This window comes from Antechinus flavipes, chromosome 1 (genome assembly GCF_016432865.1).
Source record: "Antechinus flavipes isolate AdamAnt ecotype Samford, QLD, Australia chromosome 1, AdamAnt_v2, whole genome shotgun sequence".
In the NCBI taxonomy this organism is placed as follows: Eukaryota; Metazoa; Chordata; class Mammalia; order Dasyuromorphia; family Dasyuridae; genus Antechinus; species Antechinus flavipes.
The window spans coordinates 511,492,996-511,520,586 of record NC_067398.1 but is presented as its reverse complement, the minus strand read 5'-3'; the positions used below and the strand labels follow the sequence as shown (position 1 = coordinate 511,520,586).

The 27,591-nt window shown below is 35.3% G+C and overlaps 1 protein-coding gene across 1 annotated transcript in view; it reads right to left on the bottom strand.

Moving 5' to 3' along the window:
• IMPA2 (inositol monophosphatase 2) overlaps positions 1-27,591 on the bottom strand; it is a 71,607-nt gene that overhangs the window by 32,543 nt on the left and 11,473 nt on the right. The window contains exon 2 of the mRNA XM_051970481.1: positions 8,407-8,540. Coding sequence (XP_051826441.1) covers positions 8,407-8,540 — 134 coding nt within the window. The remainder of the gene's footprint in view (positions 1-8,406; positions 8,541-27,591) is intronic.

Here is a 27,591-nt window from a genome sequence, read left to right as displayed (position 1 = left end):
TCTCCTGGTTCTCCTTCTACATGTTTTGACCACTTTTCATACAGATCATGACAATCAACTAAGTGGAAGTCACTTCAGGTACTGTCCAGGGCACTCTTCTTTTTTTTTATATGTTATCTTACTTAGTGATTTTATCAGGTTCCATGGTGTTAAGGACCATGCCTAAGTGAAGGAGCAGGTCCAATTCTCCGAGAGCCTCCACAGCTGTGGATCACAACATCTGAAGGAGTTGCAAAGCAGCCTTTGACACAGGTGTTGCTTGTGGACTGAGAATGAAATAAATTGGAGGCAGAGGGAAGAGGAGAGAGGTCAGATAATGCAATTGTCTCTTAGTCTCCTTGTATCCTCCTCCTTCTACTCTTCCTCCTCATGAAGGAGTCCATTCTGCTGGTCTGAATTGCATCTCCAGCAGCCACTAGCAATTGGCTTCCATATCACAATATATGGCACCCTAACAGGGACAAGAACCAGCAGTGTTCAAGAGCTTTTCATGAGTAGGATCTTCCCAGAGTTCTTTTGGTAAACCACAGGGAAGAAAAGGGAGAAGAGACCCGGTAAGACTTTTTTAGTCAGGGTAATTAAATGGGCCAACACATCAAAGGGCTGAGCCAGGAGACTGATGAGAGACATAAATGACTGTTCTAACTATAGTCCTCTTCTCCATTTGAAAGGTTGCCTCCATGATATCTCACAAGATCAACACCTGCTGTAGTATTTCACTCTACAACCATCCAGAGGAGATAGTGCTGCTTGCATTCCTCAGTGTGCAGACTCAGATAACAGCAAATGCACAAACTTACTGACTATGCTGTGGGGGGGAAATAATTGCATCTAAAACAAAAAACAGGGAATTGTTAAGGACCATGCCTAAGTGAAGGGGCAGGTCAATTCTCCGAGAGCCTCCATAGCTGTGGATCATAACATCTGGAGTTGCAAAGCAGCCTTTACTGACAAAGGTGTTGCTTGTGGATTGAGAATGAAATAAACTGGAGGGAAGCGGATAAGGTCAGAGAATGCAACTGCCTCTCAATCTCCTTGTAACATCATCATCCTCTCACATGAAGGACCCATCCTGCTGGCCTGAGTTGGATATCCAACAGCCACTAGCAAGTGGCTCCCATATCACAATATCATGGATTAAATTATCATACCTATAAAGATGATTCCAAGACTCCATGTTATTGTTAATTCATTTCAGTTGTTTCTGACTCTTTATGACCCAATTTGGAGTTTTCTTGGCAAAGATACAAGAGTGTTTGCCATTTTCTTCTCCAAATCATTTTACAGAGAAAGAAACTTAGGCAGGGTTAAATAACTTGCCCAGAGTTTCACAGCTATTAAGTGTCTGAAGCCAAATTTGAACTCAGGAAGGCGAGTTTTCCTGATTCCAGGCCTGGCACTCTACTGTGCCACCAAGATTCTATATCCATTTTTATCTCCCCCGCAGCTCCAGTAGTATATAACCAACTGCCTTTTTTAGATATTACAAATTGGATATATGATAGGCATCTAAACATGTCCAAACCATAATTCATTATCCTTCTTTCTCTCCAAACACTCCCTTTTTCCCCAAAAATTACTATTTATTATCAAAGGAAATCACCCAGGAATTTAACATTGGTGTAATCCTTGACCTCTTATTCTCACCCACTTTTATAATTTTTTGTTATATTAAAAATGGTCCTGCTATGCAAGGGTGAGTTATAGAATTTTTAAAATAAAATGGTCTTATACTTTATCAGTATTTTTTCTGCACCTATTTGGCATAATTACATGGTTTTAAGTGTTCTTATATTTATTATGATTATCTTGTTTTTGCCAATCTTGAACTACCACTTATAAATCTAAAGTAGAGTGAATGATTTTTGAATATATTACTGGGGTTTTTTTTGTTATAATTTTAGTTATAATTTAGCAATATTGGTTTATAATTTTCTTTACATTATCCTTTTTTTTTTAAAAGGTTTTAAGATTATTTTTGCTTCATAAATGGTATTAGAATCTCTTCTTATTTTTTGAGAATTTATTGTTCTGAAGCAGTTTGGAGAATCTTTTAGCTCCTTACTTTGACAACTGTTTTATATTGCTTAAACTTCTGTAAGGAATAGTGATAATCACAGACATTATTTTTAGCCATTTTCCATTCTTTATAGACAAAAGCTTGTTCAAATCAAAATGACGTGATTTATCAATAAACATTAATTAAGCACCATCATATGATAGGCACTGTACTAAGCATAAGAGATTAAAAAAAAAAAAAAGAGGCAAAAGACAATTCTTGTTTCATTTGAATCACAGAATAATGGAGGAGACAACAAAAAATTGTATATATAGTATAAATAGGAGAAAGTTAACATAGAGAAGGTACTAGAGTAAAAAGTGCTACTAGAATTAAGGCTTCCAGTAGAAGATGGGATTTTAGTTGGGACTTACAGGAAGCCAGGTTAGCTTGTAGGTAGAAAAGAGGAAGGAGAAGATTCCAGGCATGGGAAACAAGGTACTCTCACCAATCTTTTTTTTTTTTTTTTCCCCTCCTCCTGTTTCTACCCCAGCCATCTTCTTGTCATTTTTCCTGCCTGTTGTAGTCTGGTATAGGAAGACCAGACCTTCTAAGATCATGGCCTAGGACTTCAGCTATCGTATTAACTTCTGAACTTCTTATAAAGTCCTCTGTTTGGCCCTTAAATCTCTTTATAACCTGAACCCTTCTGACTTTCTTGCCTTCCCACAATTTCTTCTTCTTTCACACTAAGCACACGGTCTACTTGGAGTTCTTCAAACATGAAGTTCCATTTTCCTATGCCTTTGCATTGACTGTCCTTCAATCTTTCAATGTTCCGCCCCTTCTTCTATGCCTTTTGGTCTCCCCAGGTTTTGGGAAGTCTGAGAAACCAATAAGCATAGGTGAGGGGGCATTTATACATATATACACATATTTACATACATTTATTGTGTACATGTATGTTACACATACCTAATAATTTATACCTTGTTCCCTAGAAAGCATATTCCTTGAAGGCAGAAATTGTTTGCCTTTCTTTGTATTTCTGGTGTTCAGAAGAGCACTTCAAACAGAGTTAAGTCCTTAATAATGTCTGTTGATTAATGTTTGGATTACATAGCCCACTATATAAAGCCACTCTCAGTCATACTCTACATTCCACTGAAGCCACTTCTTGACATGTGACCTGCTATCACATGTGTATCCTCTCTTCCCTTTCCCAATCTAATCAGCACGTCAATTCTTTTTGGAAAGAGCATGTTCATCAATTCTCCTATATATGCTGTTTTCCCTCTATCATAATGTAAACTCCTTCAGGACAGATTGTATTATTTTTGTATCTGTATCCCAGAACTATACACACTGCTTGACCTACAATAATTGCTTAATAAATGTGTTTTCACTCTTTCATTCACTAACTTTTCTTCTAATGTGTTGTACATTTTGACTTTTGCTCTAATTGAAGATATGAATGTAAAAAGTCCTCTAAAAACACTGATGCCATTAATTGATTATTTCCTATCTGTAAGCTTTGGTAAAAATACTGGACATGCCCCTACCTTTTGACTCTTCTTGAGGGAAAATAAATATATGTTCATAAGTATGGTATAGTGGGGTTTTTTGTTTGAGTTTTTTTTGGCCATTTCCCCTGTATCTTTCACTAGAAACTATCAAGTATCAAAGTGTTGACTTAGTTGACTTAGTTGGGTGGGTCTTGGCTCCAGGAGGATCCTGAACCAACATATTTTCACCATTAGTTCATAATGGAAAGAGAAATTTTGAAAATGCAATGATTTTTGGTCACTTTGCTTTAAGTTCATCATGAGCACAATAAAATGAAAGATGTTATTAACTTTGGGAACACAGGAAAACCAATTGCAGTTCCTTTTTTCTTTTTATATTATCTTATTAAACTTTAGCCAGAACTTACTTATGCCTTCAAGATCATTTGTAATTGGAATGACAATAGTAATATAGTTCAGATTTTCTAGTGCTACAAAATCATCATGGTCTCTAAAAATAGATTATTAGATAAAAAACTGAATAGCTGTTTGTAACCTTTTTGAAAAACCTGATTCTTAGATTCCTTTGCTGCCTTTCTTTCCAGTCACTGAACTACTATCACTAACCAAGGGGAGCACATTAAGGTGATATACAGGACTGATGGTCATTTTGATTTTTTTATTAGTTTCATGTATTATCCCAGACAAAGACTTCAGTACTCAATGGAAGCTTGTGGGTGATAAGTTTCTCTCTATTTAGCTCAGGAAAACAGAGACGGTCTTATCCATCACCAGAACATATATCTTCCAAATTTGGAAGGATGTACCACAGCATGTAATTTACTAGCTCAAACAAAACAAAACAAAAAATTCTCAATGAGTTTACATTCTATTAGGAGAGGCAACACTTACATATAAGTTTATGAAGAATAAATACAAAGCATTTTAAGGCTTACAAAGTATTTATGCCATTTTGTTCCTCATAATAATGCTGGTGAGATAGGTACTTTTATTAACTTCATTTTATGGATGAGGAGTAACTAAAGCAAAGAAGAGAGTAAGTGAATTGACCAGTATATGACAGAGCTACCTAAATGCTTGAGGTAGGATCTGAACTTGTCTTCCTGTCTGCGAGTCCCACACTATACACACTATACCATTTTGCTACCTCCCATTAGCAGAAACAAGTGTTTTAACTTACTCTATGGCTTTGCTTAGCTTCTACAGGTAGAAAAAAAATCCATCTTTCTAATTCTCCAATTGATAAATGGTCAAAGAATGTGGACAGATAATTTTCAGAAGAAAAAATTAAAACTCTCTGTAGTCACATGTAAGCATGTTCTAAATCACTACTGACCAGAGAAATGCAAATTAAAACAAAGAAAATGATAAATGTTGGCGGGGATGTGGGAAAACTGGGATACTAATGCACTGTTGGTAGAGTTGTGAACTGATCCAACCATTCTCGAGAGAATTTAGAACTATGCTCAAAAGCTATAAAACTATGCCTGTTCTCTGATCTAGCACTGCCACTATTGAATCTTTATGCCAAAGAGATCATTAAAAAGGGGGGGGGGGAATTTACAGGTATAAAAATATCTGTGGCAGATCTTTTTCTTATTGGCAAAGAATTATAAACTGAGGGGATGTCCATTAATTGGGGAATGGTTAAACAAGTTGTGATATATGAATGTAATGGAATGCTATTGTTCTATAAGAAATAACGAGCAGCCTGATTTCAGAAAAACCTAGAAAGCTTTACATGAACTGATGCTAAGTGAATTGAGCAGAACCAGGAGAACATTAAACACAGAAAGAGCAACACCATGTGATGATCAACTATAATAGATTTAGCTCTTCTTGGCAATACAATGATTGAAGACAATTCCAATAAATTTGTGATAGAAAATGCCATCCACATCCAAAGAATGAACTATGGAGACTAAATGCAGATCAAAGCATACAATTTTCATTTTTTATTATTTTTTTTCTTGTTTTCTCTTTTTTCCTGATTTTTCTTTCACAACATGATTAATATGGAAATATGTTTAAAATTATTGTACATATATAACCTATATCAGATTGCTTGCTGTCGTGGAGAGAGGAAAGAAAAGGAGGGGAAAAAATTGGAACTCAAAATCTTAAAAAAAGGAATGTTGAAAATGATCTTTACATGTAATTAGAAAAAAATCTAAGTCAAGTAAAAAGTGGGGGGAAAAATCTATCTTTCTAAAACATTAAGTCCTACATTATACAAGAATGGATATTTGCTCAAGTAGACTGCAGACTTACTGCAGATTTACATAAAGGCTCAAATAAAACAATACCTATATTACCCACTGCCAAATATCCATTAGATCATGCAATTTCAAGGCCAGATTTATCAAAGTAAATTGACTTCAAAATCCAGAAGAAACACTAATTATATCCAGCCTCATAGTGACCTCAGAATCTTGATTAGCATTCTGAATAGCTTGGCAATATTCCATTTCAACTACACCCAGGCTGTGTGAATCATTTCTCTCTCATATCTTTACAAAAACTAAGCACTGGGGTAGTTCCTAAAGCAGCTGAAAAAAATATTGTGGTTGACTTACTACAACAACAATAAAAGCAATCCAAGATGACTAATGTGGTAGCCTGGGCCAAACAACTCAAAACATGACAATTTTAAAAACCTTATTAATTTTAAAAGAGATGTTAGACATCCTAGTTTGATAATAAATTAGAAAATAGGAAAGGTAGGCAAAGCAAAATTGAAGTCAGAACATAAAAGACCATTAGCCAAGAACACTATGCCTTTGCTAAGAATGATAGGGCCTTTAAGAAAGAATATAACCAGAACATGTTTATTATTTTGCATCTGTATGGTATTTCTGCTTGCAATGTGCTTCCTGGCCAACAGAAAGCTACAAATATATTTGAGAGGTTGAAAAAATGTTTATTCTTTTATTTGTAAGCTAATTCTTTCAGTCACATTCTATATTCATACTAACAGTAATCATAGCAGAGAGTCAACCACGAAAAAAAATGTCACAAACATCCCTTGGCAGAGAGTAGTATTTCATGGAGAGAATCTGGCAACCCCTAAAATAACCTAGGGAATCCAAAAGGAAATGAGGGCAGCATGAGGTCATGAAGAAAAGAAAGACAGTTGAGAAACTGATGTTTCAACACCCACAAAAAGAGTTTGATAATTCATTTCATGAGTAAATAGTCAGTGAACACTGCTTATGTCTAATAATTTGTGAGAAATACTTCTATGTATTTCTAACTGTAAGGGGATATGCCTTCTATTCCCATTAGTAAAAGTTATAATTCTTGCATATTTAAAAACTTTAAAGAGTGTAAAATTGTAACTATGGTATTCTGGAAGATCCTTAATCTCTTCTAAAGGTGTGGCTCTATTCTTGCTCCTGATTACAGTATACTTCTATTCTGCTGTTGCTTGGACCTACTGAGTTCTTACATGGTCTCTGGTCCATTGGATAAGGAGCTATTGGCTCGTCTGGTCACAATAATGCTTCCCCTTGTGTTAAAGTTATCTAGAACTAGTCTTCTAGACCTTGCCTTCATGGTTCTCTAGTATTAAATTCCTGACACTCCTGTTTTAGCCTGTTTCTTTTTTACTACCCTTTACCTGAAGAATATTCATTTGTTAGTCTATGGATAGATTCTATTCTTTAGTCAACTTTAAATCCTTTCATCTATGGCAGGGAGTTTTTAAACATTTTTTTTTTTTTGTATCATGGACCCCTTTGGCAGTTTGGTGAAGTCTAGATATCTCTTCTCATGATGTTTTAAAAGCACAAAATAAATAAAAACTATATATGATTACAAAGGAAACCAATTATATTGAAATATAGTTATCAAAACATGAGATACCAAGTTAAAATCACCTGTACTATGTGTTTAAGCTAACAAATGGAAATAATAGTAATAACAATAGCAATCACAATTGCCAGGATTTATATAGTTCTTTAAGGATTAGAAAGCATTTTATAATTATTAGTTCATCTAATCTTCACAATGACTATGGAAGACAGTTACTGTTATTACTCCCATTTTATAGAAGAAAATCGAGGAAAGCAGAGTTTAAGTAGAGTCATATAGTTATTGAGGATAGTTTTGAACTAAAGTCTTTTCTAATTCCAGGTCAATATCTCTAGTCACCATGTCACCTAACTTCCCTAGTCTTGACAGTGGCCATGTGGCTAGTACCATCTTTCTACTGAGCATTTTTGCATTGAATCAATTCCCTTTGAAGGCCAGATTCCTCACTACTACTAATGGTTTCAAAGTTTTTACATTCCTTTTGGAGTCACCCTGTTCACTATATGAGGAGGGCTCAGTTTATTTATAGAATGGTTTTAATTGCTAATCATATTTTCCAGAGCTCAGTTGTTTCTATAACCCCAAGTTCTTTTTAGGGATTACTTTTCAGACAAGCAATGTCTTATCTCCTCACCCCCACCCTAAATTCTAGGAGAATGTTTTTCTATAATTGTATTATTAATTTTAAATTTTAAATTAAAGCTACAATTTAACACAGTTGAATAATAGTCATCTCCACTAGATGGAGGAAGGGGAGGAAGAAAGAGGTTCCCCTACATATACCCTTCTGGAAACAGGAAGAAAGATTTTTCTTAGCCCTATTATTATAATCCTCTTTAAATTAAAACTTTATAGACAGGAAGAATGAAATAATAATTACTAGTAAAGAAACACATGATGGTACATCCATGGACAGAATATAGTAGCTGGCTCTGAGTCCAAACTTTTCCTGGGAAGACATGCCTATAGCAGCAAAACAAGTAACATAACTGTGCCTCTGCCTACAATTATCCCACAGCATTCTGCCTTACTGCTGTAACTTTCCACCCCACCTTGTAATACTCTTACCTATGGGAAGGGAACTTCTTCCTTAGTTCAGAAATTATTAAATCTTCCACAAGATGATCTGTTTCTGTCACAAGATCTGCAGCTGATGTTTTTGTAGACACACGCTTTTCCTCAGTGAGGGCTTTTTTGATAATCTAAAACAAAATGTAAGTAATAAATTAAACTCATTCTCATTATCTGGCCAAATATATTGCTCCCCTTATTGAGGATCATCTTTAGACTCAAGATGTGTGTGTATCAGTAAAGTCTTATATAATGTATATAAGTTTAATATATAGAAAATAAATATATTACTATATATGGATACACACACATATAATAAAATCAATCTACCAATATACATATAGGAATTATATAAACACAATGAAAAACATATTTTAATTGGAGAGGTATCAGTTGCTTATATTTGAGCCATGCTCAAATAATTATAATGATGATATTAATCAAAATAACTTAGAGTCAGTGTCATATCAAATTACCATATATGTATTTTATAGAACTCGAAATCTAATAACAGAATGGAGGAAGAAAAAGTTAAGAACGTCACAGCAAATGATGAAAAAGCAATTAGGAAGGAATGGAAACTAGCACTACTTAGGTCTTAAATTACACTTCAAGGCAATAATAATAATTATTTAATTCTGGTTAACAAATAGGAAAGCTGAGCAGTGGATCAAGTACAAAAGACTCAGAAACCATCAGGTATAGTCACAGAGATTAATAAACTCAAAGTACTAGAGACTCACTATTTGACAAACTGTTGGAAAAAAAATTGGGAAAGTAGTCTAAAAGAAATTAGATTTAAACCAATATCTCACACAACACAATAAGCTCCAAATTTGTATATGTCCTAGATATAAAAAGTCATATCATAAACAAATTAGTGATATAGAAAAGGAAATAGCTTTCACAGCCATGGATAACGAATAGCAATTTACCAATAGAGAGATGGTCAAAAGATAAAGAGGCAGTTTTCAAAAGAATAAAGATAAGCTAACAATAATAATTATAGCTTGTTGTGAGCTTTTTCTTCTCAAAACACAGCCAGGTGATGAAAGTTCAGATCTTTTATTGTTTCCAGTATAGCCCGGTTAGCTTAGAGGTCTATCTCTCTGCTTGGTTCCAAGAGCTCTCTCCGAATGTCATTAAATCCAAAGGTCTGGTCCTTCAGCCTCTGCCTCAGTTTTCTTCAGCCTCCAACCAGCTCCAACTCTTCATGTCATTCCGCTGAAATCTCGACTTGTAGCGTCTTCCTCTCTCCAGAACACTTCTGCCACCAGCCAGCCAAGTGGAAAATATTCTGCCTTGCCTCGGAGAGAGGGCTTCTGGCGTAACTCTACTGAAATCTGACCGAGAGCTTCTGTCTGTTTCTTTTATCCAAGAGGGAGGAATTGTGGGATACGAGAGAGAGGGATTATGGGTTTTCTCCCATAGTGCTCTCTGGCCCAATGAGCTTCAAGGGAGGTGTGAACTCATTGAACTTAGTTCTACTTAGTACCTTGTTTCAGGTTCTGCCCAAAACATCTTCTTGTAAGATTAGATCAACTCTAATTAGTTAGCAGTTAGTAAGGATTCCAACATCTCCCCCTTTCTTTTGTTTTAAAACATAGGTGGTTTCTGAGGGGGTACACATAAATCCATCAATATGGGCCAGAACTTTGTAACAGATATACATGGTATACATAAATCCATCAATATGGGAGGCATTATACATAATTTACAAAAGCACACAGCAATATAACACAGGCTAGTGGTAATGTAACAAATAACATGAATCAACATGAAAATTTAACTACTGCAAAAAGTCTCATCAACAATCTTTCATCTCAAGAAATCCAATGATTCTTGCAATTGCTTAAAATACATAAGCACATAGTAATATAACACAGGCTAGTAGTAATGTAACAACATAAATCGACCTGAAAATTTACAAATGTCCATAAGTCCTAGAAATAGTCCATAAGGAATCCATTGTTCATTAGTTCATGCACCAGGAATCTAATAATTCCTGTAAGCTCTGAAGTACTGCAAAAAGTCTCATCAACAATTTTTCATCTCAGGGAACCCAATGATTTCTGAAGATTTTAAGAATCCTTTTGACAGTCTCATTGTCAGCCATCTGATTCTTTCTTCATCTGTGGAAATATAAGCAGATCCTCTTCCCCAAGCACTTAACCTATCTAATTCTCTTCTATTTACCACTTTTGGGATTTCTCCTCATCATCTGGTAATTACATTGGAGCTGTTTGCATTGGATATTGTCTTGTTGTCTTAAAAGGCCTGTATTCTTCCCAACTGTAATCCTGATTGCTTTTCTGTTGGTTGATGACATCAGAGTTCTGAATTTCTAAAGTCTCTCTGGGTGTAACCTCAGCTGCTATCATGCCCCACCTGTCCTTTGATTGATACTTTGGAGCTGGGCCCTGCCTCTCATTCCTCTGGGTCAATACATTTAGAGGCCCAGTGAAAGCCTCTGTTACATTTTGGACATGGGGTTTTAGGTTTTCTCTCACCCTGTCTTCTCACTCTATCTCCATATCTACAATGAGCTCTCAAATGTCCAACTTTTCCGCAATGAAAACATCGATGAGTTTCTCTAGAATTCCTCTGCCAAGAAGGACCTTGTCTTTCCATGTTCATCATAGTCTGGGCATAATAAGCATTTGTGCCCACTGTGGCACAGCGTCTAATGATCTCCTCTAAAGGAGCATTTTTGTCTAGCCCCCATATAATTCTCTTGCAAATCTCATTGGCATTTTCCTTAGCCAAATGTCTAGTCATTATTTCTGTTGCTGCATTGTCTCCAATGGTTCTTATTACAGCTGTTTGTAAACGTCCACAAAATCTGCAAAAGGTTCGTTGGGACCTTGCTCTATTTTTGTGAAAGCATTATTTCCATCTTTCTGTCCAGGGAGAGAATTCCAAGCTTTTATTGCAGCCTTAGAAATTTGCTCATAGACTGTTATGGGATAATAAATCTGTTCTGAACTCTCTGCATACTGACCTTCACCAGCTAGTTGGTCAAAAGTGATTTGTACAACAGCTCCTGTCTGCCTATTGCGTCAAATTCTGCTTTACAGGAGAAGTTGACTGTGTTTCTGCCTCTCTCCCTCCCCCTTGTTCCACCCATGAAGGGGTAATTGCGGGGGGAGGGTCATGAGATGTGGAATCACCTAATTCCTCCTGCTGTGAAGTATCATACTCAGAATTGTAATTAACTCCATTCTCATCTGATTCGTCCTCCTTTTCACCTAGTAAAGTTGGCATTTCTTCCTCCTGTACTTTCCTTTTCATCATTCTATCACTTAAATAACTTCTTATAGCCAATTGTATTACATTATATGTATTAATTATTGAGTTAGGCCCATTTTTATCATAGAATTGACAAAGATCCTCTCCAACCAATTTCCATTCACTTAGATCTAATTCCTTATCAAGAGAGAAACAAGGACATATGTCCTTTACAGTTTGTAAAAGTTCAGTGATTTGCTGTAAACTTATAATTAAACCTTGGCTTTCCATAATTTTGACAATGCTCTCTAAACATTTTCCTTGAACAGAAACAGACTGTTTTCTAAATATCTGTCCCATCTTAGCTGAAATTCTACTTTAACTCTTCTAACAAAATTTCTTTGTTGCACTCACCCTAATTTCTGGGTTGAAGTCTTTTCCACTGGATCAGGATCAGAGGCTTTTCCACTTGAATCAGGATCGGAGCTTTTCCACTGAAATCCACTGAGGGGTCTGTTTGTCCCACGTTCAGGGCGCCAAAATGTTGTGAGCTTTTTCTTCTCAAAACACAGCCAGGTGATGAAAGTTCAGATCTTTTATTGTTTCCAGTATAGCCCGGTTAGCTTAGAGGTCTATCTCTCTGCTTGGTTCCAAGAGCTCTCTCCGAATGTCATTAAATCCAAAGGTCTGGTCCTTCAGCCTCTGCCTCAGTTTTCTTCAGCCTCCAACCAGCTCCAACTCTTCATGTCATTCCGCTGAAATCTCGACTTGTAGCGTCTTCCTCTCTCCAGAACACTTCTGCCACCAGCCAGCCAAGTGGAAAATATTCTGCCTTGCCTCGGAGAGAGGGCTTCTGGCGTAACTCTACTGAAATCTGACCGAGAGCTTCTGTCTGTTTCTTTTATCCAAGAGGGAGGAATTGTGGGATACGAGAGAGAGGGATTATGGGTTTTCTCCCATAGTGCTCTCTGGCCCAATGAGCTTCAAGGGAGGTGTGAACTCATTGAACTTAGTTCTACTTAGTACCTTGTTTCAGGTTCTGCCCAAAACATCTTCTTGTAAGATTAGATCAACTCTAATTAGTTAGCAGTTAGTAAGGATTCCAACAATAGCTAAACTATTTATTGTGCTTCAAGGCTTTCAAAGTGCTTAATATAGATCATTACATTTTCTCTTCACAACAAACCTTTGAAATATGTGCTATTATTATGCCCATTTCAGAGATGAGGGAGCTAAAGCTAAAAGAAATTAAGTGATTTTTTCCAGGATCAAATAAGGTCCTAAAGCAGGATTCAAATTCATCTTTTTGCCTGCAAGTCCAGCAGTATATTCACTATTTAGCTATTATTAACCCAGATGGCTCAGGGGGAGAGAGAAAGAGGCTAGAGACTACATAGCCTTGCCTCATTTAAATCGAACTCACTTGCAAGTCATGACATTTTCTATATGTCCTCTTTATAAGGATAAACAACAATCAACAATTTGTGAATAATAATTGGGCAACACAGCTACTCTTCTATCCCTCCTGCTTTCCTTCCTTTTTTTTTTTTTTTTTTTTTTCTTTCCTTCCTCTCCCTTTGTCCAATAGGGAATCATACTCTTATCTGCAAATGCTTTCCAAGGGAATATAAATTTCTGATTGCCAAAACCTCACAAGATATCTTGGCCAATCAATTTGGATTTAAGACATGGTCCTTTATAAAGAAATCTAGTCCTTGAACCCCAACAACAGATCCCAGCTCAAGTCTCATTTAGTCATTCTTTGGATTCAGATGGCTCAGAGTGAATATAAATAGCAATTGTTTCTGTTTTGGTCAGTCTTCCCCTCCCAGATTGATTTTTTTTTTTTTTACTAAGTAAATGAAGTCTTTTTGGGGAGCCTCATTTCTTACCTTGCCTTAATTACTGAATGGGCAATTGCCTGAGACAAAATGAGAACTGGGAAAAAGTAAAAGATCCATATATTCCCCCCAAATAACAACAACAATAATTTCATAGCAACAGTTTTTCTTGGAGCAAAGAACTAGGGACAAAATGTACATCTATAAATTGGTAATAGATGAATAAATTATGGCATATTAAAGAAATCAAATACTGTACCATAAGATAGATGATTCAAGACAGATTCAGAGAAATCTAGGAGGATTTATATGTGCTGATGCAGATTAAAATAAATAGAATCAGAAGAAAAATTTATACAATGGCAATGGATGTAAAGGAAAACAACTTTAAAAATTTAAGAACTCTTTTTAGTATAATGACCAGTAACACTGACTTTAGAAGATTGGTGGATGAATTATGCTTTCCACTTCTTGGCAGAGTGATAATAGTTTAAAGGTAAGCAATGAGGTATTTTTTTTTTTTTTACTGTGACCAATGTGTGAATTCATTTTTGATGCTTATACATATATGTACAAAGAAGAATTTTTATTTGGGAGGAATAGGGGTAGAGATGTTTGAATAGGAGAAGGAAAGTAGTGGCAATGACTTTGGGTAGAGAGAGGAAAAGAAAAGAGAAGGAGGGTAAGGAAGAAGATGGAAGAGGGGACAGATACAAAGGCAGAGGGAGAATGAGAACAAGAAGAAAAAGGAAAAGGAGAGGAAGCAGACATTTGAGGAGAAGGAAGAAGTCTAAGGGAGAGAAAGATAGGGAAAAGAGGAAAGAAACTCAAATGGTACCTGGCTCATAGTAGGTACTGTATAAGTGCTTATTCCCTTCCCCCTTTCCCTTCTTCCCATTGTAGCCAAAAGTATTCATTGAAAAGATGTTCCTTTCATCTTTTTCTGAAATGGATTTATGTTTGGGAAAAAAAAAACACTTTTAAATGTTTTATAATCTTGATGGGTATGTTATATCTGTATAGAATTAAGCATCTAAATCCCTGTTACCTTCTAGGTCTGACATCATTGTTGCTATGTATTTCTATGGCAACTTTTTGTATGTGCGCTTTTTATATTTTAATAAATATAAATATATATGTTTATACATTGTATTTTACTTATTTTAGCATGGGAATAAAAAGAAGTGGACATGTCTTAAGACTATCAATTAGAGTGTTTAGGTCCAGAATACTGAGAATGACCAAAAATTAGTTGAACATGTCCTGGCTCTCACCAATTTAGAGTTCTGAAAACTAATAGTAAATCAAATGCAAATGAAATTACTTTTATAGAAATCTATTTTTCCTGTTCTATTCTTGAACTCAGATTTACAGTTTCCGTATATTCAAGCTGTCACCAATTGTATGCCTTACATCATAGGGCAATCAATTGAGGGATGTATTTTGATATTTTCTCATATGAACAATAATCACAATACCTAACATTTATATAGTTCTTTAAATTAGTTTGCAAAATGCTTTACATTTATATGTATAATTTACTTTGATCTTCACAAGTACGCTGGAACTTTGTTATTTTTATCCCATTTTACAGATGAGGAAATTGAATCTGGGAGAGGTGACATGACTTGCTCAGGGTCACACAGCAAGTATCCAAGGAAGTATTTGCACTTAGGTCTCCCTAACTCCGAGCTGCTAGGTGGTGCAATGGATAGTGTGCTGGATTTTAATTTACTTACTAGCTGTGTGACTGAAGTCACTTAACCAGGTTTATTTCATTTTCCTCATCTGTAAAATGAGCTGGAGGAGGAAAAAGCAAACCACTCTAATTTTTGGCAGGAAAACCCCAAATGGGATCACAAAGGGTTGGTCATCATATATTAGGACATAAAGACCTCAAAATCAAATGCAGAAAGGCAGAAATAATAATTGCATTTTTTTTCAGATCATAAGGTAATAAAAATTACATTCAATAAAAGGCCAGGGGAAAATAGACCAAAAAGTAATTGGAAACTAAATAATCTCATCCTAAAGAATGAATGGGTGAAACAGCAAACCATAGACACAATCAATAATTTCATTCAAAAGAATGACAATAATGAGACAACATACCAAAATTTTTGGGATGCAGCCAAAGCAGTTATTAGGAGAAATTTTATATCTCTAGATGCTTACTTGCATAAAATAGAGAAAGAAAAAGATTAGTGAATTGGACTTGCAAATAAAAAAGCTAGAAAAAGAAATTAAAACCCTCCAAATACCAAACTCGAAATTCTAAAAACAAAAGGAGAGATTAATAAAATTCAAAGTAAAAAAAAAAAAAACTACTGAATAAATAAAACTAAGAGTTGGCTTTACAAAAAACTCAACAAAATTGATAAATCTTTAGTTAATTTGATTGGAAAAAGGAAAATCAAATTGTTAATCTCAAAAATGAAAAGGGAGAACTTTCCACCAAGGAAGAGGAAATTAGAGCAATAATCAAAAATTACTTTGCCCAATTTTATGCCAATAAATTTGACAACCTGAGTGAAATGGAGGAAAACCTACAAAAACTATAGATTGCCCAGATTAATATAAGAGGAAATAAATTACTTAAATAGTCCCATTTTAGAAAAAGAAAAAAAACAAAAACAAAGAGTTGGTCATGACCAAACAATAACTTCCTAATTCCATGTCCAGCCCTGTATCCACTGTGCTACCTAGCTGCCAAACCAGTGAAAATGCACTCTTTAAATAATGCTGAGCTCTCATTCTAGTTTATAAACAAAGGAATCTGTTTTCTGATAAGCCTTCACTTTATTTGTCCTTTCAAATCAATCTCTCTCCCAACAGGCTTAAAATAAACAGTAACATTACATTACAATTTGTCAATAGAATTAAGAAATGACACAAAGACATTTTTCAACAATGTATCAAGCTATGAGGAAGATCACAGTTGAGTTCCCTGTAAGAATCAATTCAACTTAGTGACTTCTTCACCGACACAGGCATCAAAGTTTTCTCAGGAAGATATTTGGATACTTGAAAGTCTCTCAAAAATTCTTTAAGATATCTCTCTTCTTCACAGACTTAAATTCTATTCAGTCAAAATGTCCCTTCAATCTTACCTTGTTACCGTTAATTCATTGTTTCTCAGCAATCTCTTTCTCTCTTGACAAACCATTTCCAGATGACAGTAAAATTATTCCTTCAAGATTCTACCCCCTCTCAAAAATAAAGTAACAACAAGCAAAATCTTTACAAGAAAGGCTATCTAACCTAGAGTAACATTTTTTAAAAAAATAAAGTTTGTTCTTAAAGAATTTATGGGGGAATGGTGTTAAGAGAAAGTATGGATAAGTAAATTAAAAATATGACAAAAATATATGTTCTTAACTATTTTCAAAAAGGTTGTATGAAAGAGGTGTTATTGAGAGGTACCAGTAGGACAAAAAGTATCAGTGTAAATAAAAGAATGGAGTCCAAGTTTCTTAGGTTTGCATTGAAAGATCTACCTAATTTGGTACCTTGCTATCTGTCTGCTCCAAAGGAACTTAGGTTATAATAGAGAAAAACAGTATGTGAAAGGGGACAAGAGAGGAGTCAAATGAGGAGGTACCAGGAGAGGGACATGATAGCTGCACCTGGAGAATGAGGCATAACTAGTCTGGACTTCTTCCTCAAAATAGAGGAAGGGCCCATAAGAGTAGAAGTATGGAGCAGCTGAGGCACACTAGTTAAGTCCAGAAAACAGAACCTCACCTATCATGAGTAACCCTTCAACTAGAAGCCTATATAGGCTGTCTGTCTAAATTTATAATCCACCATTCCTTAATTTAGCCTTCTGCTACAGCAAAACTTGCCTACTTATTACTCACCAAACACCATGTGTCCTCCCAAATTTTGTTCATACCCCTCTCTCCATCTAAAATGATCTCCCTTCTTGCTGTGTATTTAAATCCTACCCACCTTTCAGAATCAGTGTCGATATAGTGAATAGTTTGAAGTTTGAAATGAGAAAGACCTTGGTTCAAATGGAGCCTTAACAATTTACTAGATATGTAATCCTGGACAACTTACATTCTCATTTTCCTCAGCTATAAAAGAAGGGAAGAAAGACATATTTTCTAAAGATGAGCTATCAAACTCACAGCTCACCTGCTAAAGGTGGCTCCAGTCAAATGAAAATGTATTTGCAAATTATTAAACAAAAAAAAAAATACAACAGAGCATAGGAAATGTTAGTGTGTAGTTTTCTAAGTCAATATTTGATCATCAACAATCCTTATATGTGGTTTAGTGGGACCATTTTTAATTGAGTTTGACATTACTGCTCTAATGTTGCTGGGTTTTTTTTTCCCTCTCCCAACTCCAAATCTCTGATTTTATGATCCTTTCTTTAGGATCCATATTATGGTGAACGAGGGCAGATTTGAGCTTATGCTCAAAGAAGCAAAGCTTGGTTCCTGGACCTATCTTATTAATGGGGTTGTAAGGCTGCTTTTTATCTGGTTTTGAAATCCAACCTTGCTTGGTAGTTATAATCCAAGGACTAACCAATGGTTATCTGGGTAATAAGTAAACTTCATCTGTTCTTGGTACAGGGGATATAAAGTCTTTTCAGGGCAGCCAAGGGGTAAGGAAAAAAAAAAAAAAAGACAAGCAATAGATAGTATCACATATGTGAAATCAGTTCATTATTAACTTCCTTTCTTCTAATTGTAAAGCAAATTAGATACATTGCTCACCTATCACCAAGAGACTACCTTCTCATCCCCTTGAAAGCAGCCTTGGAAGTTCATTTTTAATCAGTCTTTAGCTGCATAAAAATGTGTTGTTTATGTATGAGGAGGGGGATACCCCAAGTGTTATTTTTCCTATCCTAATCCTCCAAGGATGATCAAAAGTAGCAAAGTATCAGAGGCAATGCACAGCATAGAACATAGTAAAATTAATTTGAATCCTGATGCACATATGCAAGTTACACAAATAAGCTTCTTTCTAAATGACAAAGCATTACTGCAGAATCTCCAGAAAACTTTGCAAAACCACATAAGTAACTAAATAGTAAATATAACTACAAAATCCTTCTAGCAGCAGAAAATAATTCCTAGTTTCATCACATGTTTGTCCAGTTCAAAAGGGTATAGACCTATTGACATTGGACAACTTAATAATTATTTGTATATAAGTTACACATAGGGAAAGCTTTTAAAGATTTAAAAAAATGGAAAAAAGTGTACACAATATTATTTCCATACAATCCTAGCAACTTATATATTTTTTAAAAAACTAATTGCCAAAATTTTAAAGGTAAGATAATTATATTAATAGGATAAAATGGTGATGGAGTGTTTTAAAAACAAGTGGAGTATTTTCTTTGCAGAATGATTATTAGGCTCGGGCAAAGGTGCTTTTTTGGACAAATTTGTACCCATTTTTTAAGAAGGCCAGAAGAATCTACCTACTGGTATTTTCCCCCCACAGTTATTTCCTCTCAGTCTACTTAGGGATTCTCAACATTCCAATAGGCTAGTGTGTGTCCTACTTTATCAACATTATGAAGCTACTCAGTTATTAAGAATACCTGCAAGTTCACAGCTCTCCTGCACTGGATTACTCCCTCTAATTCGTAACCTGTAAATGTATAGTAGGTTATTTGGGTACATTGACTGACCCTAGTCATCAAAATCTGGACTTTAACTTTTGAAAAAAAGAATACTAACAATTTCCAACTTTAGCATTGGTCTTGGAAGCCAGAATAATCCCAAAGAAACATTTATTTCAGAAATCCTTTTTCCATGCTTCAAAAATTTTATTCTTGGTCAAACAGTAAGCCACACTAGAAAATTCCCGATTATGTATTATTGTTACTTTTCATATTATTAGATCTCCACTACTCTCAACAATTCCATATATGGATGCTCTAGAACAGTGGTTCTCAAAATGTGATCTAGAGAATCCTGGGGATCTCTAAAACCCTTCTAGAAGATCCACAAATTCAAAATTAATTTTTATTTTTAATATGGTAAATAGCTAAAAACATAACCCCCACAAACAAAAACTCTTTGGACAGATCTTCAATAATGTTTCATAGTATAAAGGGATACTGAAAACAAAAGTTTGAAAATCACTGCTCTAGACTCTGTACTTTAAATAACCACTTATCCATTAAGGTAACATAAAATAAGGAAAGTATTTGGGCCTGCATGTGAGAAACGATAGTCCCGGAATAACAAAGCTGGAAAGAACCTTAGAGGCCATCTCACCTAGCTTGTACCTGAAGAAGAATGACTTCTACATAACACCCAACAAGTGGTCAATTAAAACTTTCCTTGAAGATTCTTGTGAGAGGGAATCAACTACTTCCTAAGGCAGCTCATTTCACTTTTGTACAGCCTTAATTTTTAACATTTTGTCTAACATAAAAATTTATCTTTTTGTAGTTTCTATCTACTGCTTCTAGAGTGTATGGGGCTTTCAGGAGAACTGACACATATCATTAGAGGGTTCACTGAGCCCTTTTCAGAGCTGCTCATTCACCTTAGGAGTCCACCTGATTCACCCAACTCTCATCGGTGGCGCTAAAGAAGCTATAGCACGTGCAATGGCTACATCCAGTAAACTGTCTCAGCAGATGGGCTAAACTAGATTGATGCCTCAAACCTGTTAGTGAGTTAGAGAGATGTCTACCTTAAGCATCTCCTTTCACTAGAAGATGAGAATTATTTGTTCCAACAGCAATGAAGGCAGTTGAAGCAATTACTTCAGAGTGCTTAAAGTTTGGACATTGAAGATGTTCAATGTATCCCAGGCCATTACCACTCATCTTGACTTTAGTCTCACTCCCTCTTCCTGAATTATTGAAGTCCAGTGGCAGAACAAAAGACTTTGTGCAACTCTGTCTCACTTAAATCCAATGCAAATCAAGACATGGTCTTTGAAAACAAAAGACAAATAACCAACTCTACCTATTGGCTTCTAGGGCCAAGAACAGTAAGACAAATCTCTCTTCCCCATGCCAGTCCTTTATATAATTAAAGGCAATTTTTATGTCCTAACACCCACCTTTACCAAGTCTTCTTTTCCAGATTAAACAATCAGGCAGTCAACTATTATCTATTAAATGCCTACTATATGCTAAACACTGTACTGAACATGGGGGACACAAAGGCTAAAGACAAAAAATTAGAACCTTCTCTCAAGGAACTCACTGTCTAGGAGGGAAACAACATGAAAAGAACACACACACACACACACACACACACACACACACACACACACACACACACTAAATTGGGGATAATCTCAAAGGGAAGACACTAAGATTAAGGATTGGGAAAGGCTTCTTGTACAAGATGGGACTTTTGCTGAGATTTGAAGGGAGCCAGAGAAGCCAGGAGGTAAAGATCAGGGGAGTGAAAGTACCAATCAATTAGATAATGAATTCCATTTTGGACATAATGAGTTTCAAATGTCTATGGACCATCTAATTTGAAATGTCTAATAGGCAATTGAAGTAAGGTGTTGAAGAAAATATTAAAAGGCTAAGGATTCTGAAAATATGCAGAATGATGAAATGAAAAATAGTTGCTATATTTGGAGTGAGAGGATCTGGGTTCAAATCCTGACTTAATATTTACAATCTGTGTTAGTCTGGGCAAATCATTTCTTTTAATCAACATGATATCTGGCATATAACAGGTTCTTAATGTTTATTGAACGACTGTTTTTGGTCTTAATTTTCTTAGAAATAAGACAGTTTGATTATATGATTTCTAAGTGTTCTTCCAATTTGAAATCCATGATCCTACGAAGGATTAGATGTTCATCAATAGGATACAAATGATCTTGTAGGAAAGATTTACAAGGTTAAATGTTGAGAGAAAATCTGGGTTCAACAAATCTAATTCCTGCACCTAGAACTCATATGGAATGATCCTAAGACTCTTTACTTTTTCTGTACTGCTTAGCAGAGTATCTGACACATGGTATTTGAAAAATGTTTGTTGACTTGATTTCACTAAATATATACTTGTGTTTCAGCTTATCAATCTTTCCTTAAAAGAACTGCACATATTTAACTTATATCAGATTGCCTATTGTGTTGGAGAAAGGGAAAGTGAAGGAGGGAAGGTGAAAAAATGGGAACGAAGTATTACAAAAATGAATGTTGAAAATTATTTTTACATGTATTTGGAAAAATAAAATACTATTTTAAATGTTTTGCCTGTTTTTCTTTGTCACAAGGAAAGACAAAAAAGGGAGAAGAATATCCACTGATTAGATGAGGTATATTCCTAACTGAAATACATCCACAAATGTATAAACACAAAAAAGGTCATTAAAGCATTTTAAAAGAAAACATGAGGGTATTATAAGAAATAATTAACTATGAAGCATATAAAAAAAAGCTGGGAAGATCACTGGGATGTGATGCAGAAAGAACTAAGCAGAACCTGAAACTATATAAACATTGGCCATAACTAATTTTTTTTTTTAAATAAGCAAAGAAAAAAATGAAAAGAAAAGAGACTTGAAGGAGAACTCTTGACTAGGTAAGCCTTAAAAAGACTACAGAATAGAAAATATTTTCTTTGCTTTTTTTGTTAATTAAATTTTTTGGTATTTCCTGACTAGATTTTGGGGCAAGATTTTGCCCCTCATTTTATTATTTGACCGATTTTGTTGATGGCTGTTAAATTGCAACATGTTTTTTTAAATTCATCTCATTTAACTTGGCCCAGTTCTATTTAGGCTCTCTATCCTGTTAAGATATTTTTGGATCCTGACTGTTAATCAAAATGTTAGCCATCCCTTCTTTCCTCTTATGTTATCTGCAAATTTTATAAGCATACAATCTATGTTTTTATCTAAGTCACTGATAAAAATATGAAACAGCATTGGTTTAGGAACAGATTCCTACTTACTACACAACAGACATCATGCTAATATAAGATAATACTATTTATGGCTAATGCTAAAAAGTACAGGATATAGAACACTGGACTCATGATCAAGAAGACCTGATTTAAAATTATGCCTCAGACACTTATCAACTATGTCCTTAAGTCACAAGTTCTCTCATGATTAGTTTCCTTATCTGTAAAATGGGGAATAACAGCAGCACTTACTTCTTGGAATTGTGGTGCAGATCAAATCAGAGGATATATGTAAAGAGTACTTTGTAACCTTAAAGTGCCATGTAAATGTTAACTATTTTTATTATTTGGTTCTGCCATTCAACTCTACTAAACTACTATCTATTCTAAATGTACCAAATTTCTATCATCTCACTAAAGATTCTTGGGATTCATGTATTTGTTTCTTTCTTTATTTTTAAAATATTTTTGATGATTGCTTTAATATAATTGATTTTCTTGTGATCCTGTTAATTTTTATTTTATGCATAAAAATTCCAACAAGAAATTCACAGATTTCTCCAGGGTGTCAGAGGGAGCCATGTCACAAAAAATGTTAAGAAATGCAGATTTCACTCAGATATTTGTTATCTTTTCCATTAGAAAAATATGGAACACTGTGCCAAGTACTTTGCTAAAATCTTGGTAAACTGTGTCTATAATTAAGTAGTTTAGTAATGGTGTCCAAAAAGCAAATGAGTGTAGCTGTTCTTGGTATAGCTTGTTCTTGAAGAAACTATGCTAGGTTGTTGGTATCAATGCTTCCTTTTCTAGATGTTCACTAATTATCCCTTCAAAAATACACTCTATAATTTTGCCAGGAATTAAAGCCAAGCTCTTTGGCTTACACATTTTGCATGCTCTGCCTTCTCTTTTGTTGAAAATGAGGCAACATTTTCCTTGCTCTAGTATTTCAAAGATCATTGACAGTAGCCCAGTAATCACACCAGGCAGGGATCTCCCCTTTCCCCATTTTATCTTGACCTGGGGATTTGAACTCATCCAGGGTAGTTCTCCTTCCCAACTCCTTACTCAATTTGAGTATTAGCTTGATTTTTGTATTGGTTTTTCTAGTCCAAAAAAACCTTTCTCCTTGGTAGAGAAATCTGAAGGAAAGTAAGAAACAAGTTCTAATTCTCTCCACTTTACATTGGTACTTTACAAATCTTAAAGTGCTGTACAAAATTCCAGCTATTATTTTTTCTTTCTTTCTTTTTTTTTTAGTAATAGCTTTTTATTTTCAAAATAAATGCAAAGATAGTTTTCAACATGCACTCTTGCAAAACCTTGTGTTCCAAATTTTTCTTCCTCCCTTTCCCCACCCTTCTCTCCAAGATAGCAAGTAATCCAAAATAGGTTAAATATGTACAATTCTTCTAAACATTTCCACATTTATCAAGCTGCACAAGAAAAATCAGATCAAAAAGGGGGAAATGAGAAAAAAAAAAAAAGCAAGCAAACAACAACAAACAAGATGAAAATACTACGTTCTGATCCACCTTTAGTTCCCTTGGTCCTCTTAAATACAGATGGCTCTCTCCATTACAAGTCATTTGAAATTGAATGCCAGCTATTACTATTGTAACTGACATGATTATGCCACACTTCTAATTGGTCTCCCTGCCTCAAGTCTTCTCCTCCAATCCAACTTTTACACAGGCGACAAAGAGTTTTCCTAAAGCATAGAACTCTTCATATTATTCTTCCACTCAAAAATATTCCAATAACTCTTTATTACTTCTAGGATCAAATAAAGGTTCTTCTGTTTGGAAACCCACTTTACAAGTGGGTATCAATTTAACTTTCCAGATTTATCATACATTTTCCCCCTTCACAGGCTCCATGGTGTAGCTAAACTCTCTTGCTTGCTATTCCTTGCACATAACAGCTCATCTTTTAATTCTATTTCCTTGTGGCTGTATCCTATACCTAGGATATAAAGTCTCCTAAGCCTTACCTCTTAGAATTCCTACTTTTCTTCTCAACTCAGCTAGAGCACTGCCTTTTACAGGAAACATTTCCTGATCCCTCAAAATGCTACTGTCTCTCCCCCCAGACAATTTCTTTGTTCTTCTTTTGTGTATGTGCCAAGGAGAATGGTTTTTGAAAAGAAAAGCCAATACAAAAATCAAACTAATACCCAATTTAGTATGGAGTTGGGAAGAGAACTGCCCTGCATGAATTCCAATCCCCAGGTCAAGATGAACTAGGGGAAGGAGAGATCCCTGCCTGGTGTGATTATTGGCCCACTGTCAATGATCCTTGAAATACTGGAGCAGGGAAAATATCCCATTTTCAATAAAAGGGAAGACAGAGCATACAAAATGTAATATGATAAACATGGTATCCATGTTTATATCTACATCCACTTTGTTGTTATTATTCAGTCATACAACTCTGTCACTCCATTTTGGGTTTTTCTTGGTAAAAACACTGGTTTGTCATTTCCTTCTCCAGCTCGTTTTATAGATGAGGAAACTGAGGCAAATAGGGTTAAATGACTTGTTCAAGGTCACAGCTATTAAATGTCTGAAGATGAGTCTTCTTGACTTTAGGTCCAGTGCCTCTATCCACTGGACCACCCAGCTGCTCCATTAGATCTTTGTCCATACCCATCTCTAGATCTACATAGTGCTTTCCCTGATAGCATGTAGGACCCAAGGGGGCAGGGTCTGTTTTATTTTTCTCTTTGTATTCCAATGCATATGACACATTGCCTACAACATAATAAGCAATTAACAAATTCTTATTAATTGGTTAAAATTCATATTCACAGTGCTGGCTCCTGAATCTGTAACTGATTGATTTTGTATTCATCCTGTTACCTACTCTTGTTCATATCTTCTGTACCTCTTTAAAAAAAAAAAAAATCTAAAAGTCATTGAGTTCCATGTGCATTTTCATAAGTATACAACTACACTTTCTTTTCCTCCTCATTTACAATTGTTTCTCTTGATGCTTCAGAATTTCATCTTAAGATTCCTATTTTAGCATGCTAACTTCCCCAGAGAATTCTAGTCCATGTAATTCTTCCTGTCATTTTTCTCAAACCTTTGAAATTTGCTCTCAAATTCTAGGTTTAATGTCAAACTTCATATGGCTATATACTCCTCTTATCACACATGATAAAATGGAGTGGTCTCAAGATGCCTATCACTTTTCTTTTTGAACCCAAAATATTTGTTGGCAATTTATTTGATTGCTATAATAAGCCCAGAATAGCAGTTCTTTTCTTTGCTTCTACATCCCTTGAGAGATGAAATTACACTTATAAGGTACACTAAGAAATTATTAACTGCTCTGCTTTTGGTAGATAGCTCCAATGGATGTCTAGATAATTGAATTTTTTTTTTTTTAAATCACTGCTATATGATATAATCATGTCAGGTTTCTGAAGTCTCTAGAACATACTTATCTAAATAGTTCATAATATTTTTATTACAATGTTGTTTTTGTGCCTGCCTCTATGGACCTTAAACTAAATGCTAGTATAGTAGATAAAGTGAAGGATTTTAAATCAGGAAGAAAGTGGGTCCAAATCCCACCTGAGACTCTTGCTGACAGTGCAAGTTCTCTGGGCCTTAATTTCCTTTGTCTATAAAAAGGAGAGGCTGGATTTTATGACCCTTAAAGATCCCTTCCAGCTGTAATTCTATAATCCCATGATGCTTGCCTGACTAGCCCTCCCACCCCCCAAACACACTCATATTCTCTATATATATATATATGTATGTGTGTGTGTGTGTATATATATATATATAGAGAGAGAGAGAGAGAGAGAGAGAGAGAGAGAGAGAGAGAGAGAGAGAGAGAGAGAGAGAGAGAGAGAGAGAGAGAGGATAAAAAGCCATTCTGTCTCCTCTCTCCCACTTACCTTTTTCTTGTCCTGTATCTATTAATAAAGTATCTTTCTATATTTCCCTAAAGTATGAATTTGACCATATCTCTCCTCTATTCAATAAATTCAGTGGCTCCATATTACCCCTGGGATCAAATGTAAACTTTTATTTGGTATTTGAAACCCCCTCATTATCTGGCTTCAATCTATGTTCCTGGCTTTATTTCACATTACTTCCTTCCACACACACTTTAATCTAGCCAAACTGGCCTTCTTGCTGTTGTTCTTCTGATTCTTGCCTGTCTCACACCAGGAATTCTGTTCCTTCTCATCTCTGTGAGGGTCCCTTATTCCCTCTAGTTAGAGAAGGTAGAGGGTGGATATCTGAGAACTCCTCCTCTACTCTCTGTTTGAAGAGACAACCAGGGAATTCACTTCATCATTTCCTACCTGACTTGCTTCCCAGATTTCAAAATCTCCAGAAACTCATCATTCTGCAAGATGAAATCAACTCTGTAAATCAACTCTGCTCATATCCCTCCCTGAATCTGATTGGAGAGGTTGGATAATAATGACTCCTGAGTCATTTAAAGAAGGTTAGAAGGGAATTCACCTCATTATTTCCCACCTGAATTTCATGATCTCCAGGAAATTCATCATTCTACAAAAGGAAAATGACTCTGTAATTCACACCTCCTCAGATCATTTCCCACCCCAGCAGCAGGACTTCCTTATCCCTTTACACCTGATCCTTGTTGTTGATGTTACTTAGTAATTTTCAATCAAGTCCAATTTCTTGTGACCCCATTTGGGGTTTTCATGGTAAAGATACTAGACTGGTTTGTCATTTCCTTCTCTAGCTCATTTTGTAGATAAGGAAACTAAGGTAAGTAGGGTGAAGTGACTTGTTCAACATCATACAACTAATAAGTCTCTGAAGCCAGATTTGAACTCAGAAAGATAAATAAATCTTCCTATTTTCAGGCCTGGAACTTTATTCACTGTGTTACCTACCTGCCCTCACCAGGTTCTGCCTCCTTCCTTTTTAGCTTTATTTTATGTGTTGTCTCTTCCTATTAGCTTGTTAGTTCCTGGAGGGCAGGAACTACTATCTTGTATGTATTAGGTATTTAAATAATGTTTGACGACTATTTGTTATACTTCTAAGATTTCCTAGTTTGTTTTTCAAGGCTCAGTTCAAGTCCTGCCTTCAAATTACTTTTTTCCTGATGGCCCTGGATTTCTCATGCCTTCCCTATACAGTCATCTTGCATACAATTTGTATCTGGGGGGTGTGTGTGTGTGTGTGTGACAAAAGTCTTAATATAAATATACAAAAAAATTTAAGAGATTAATTACTTATAATTTTTAA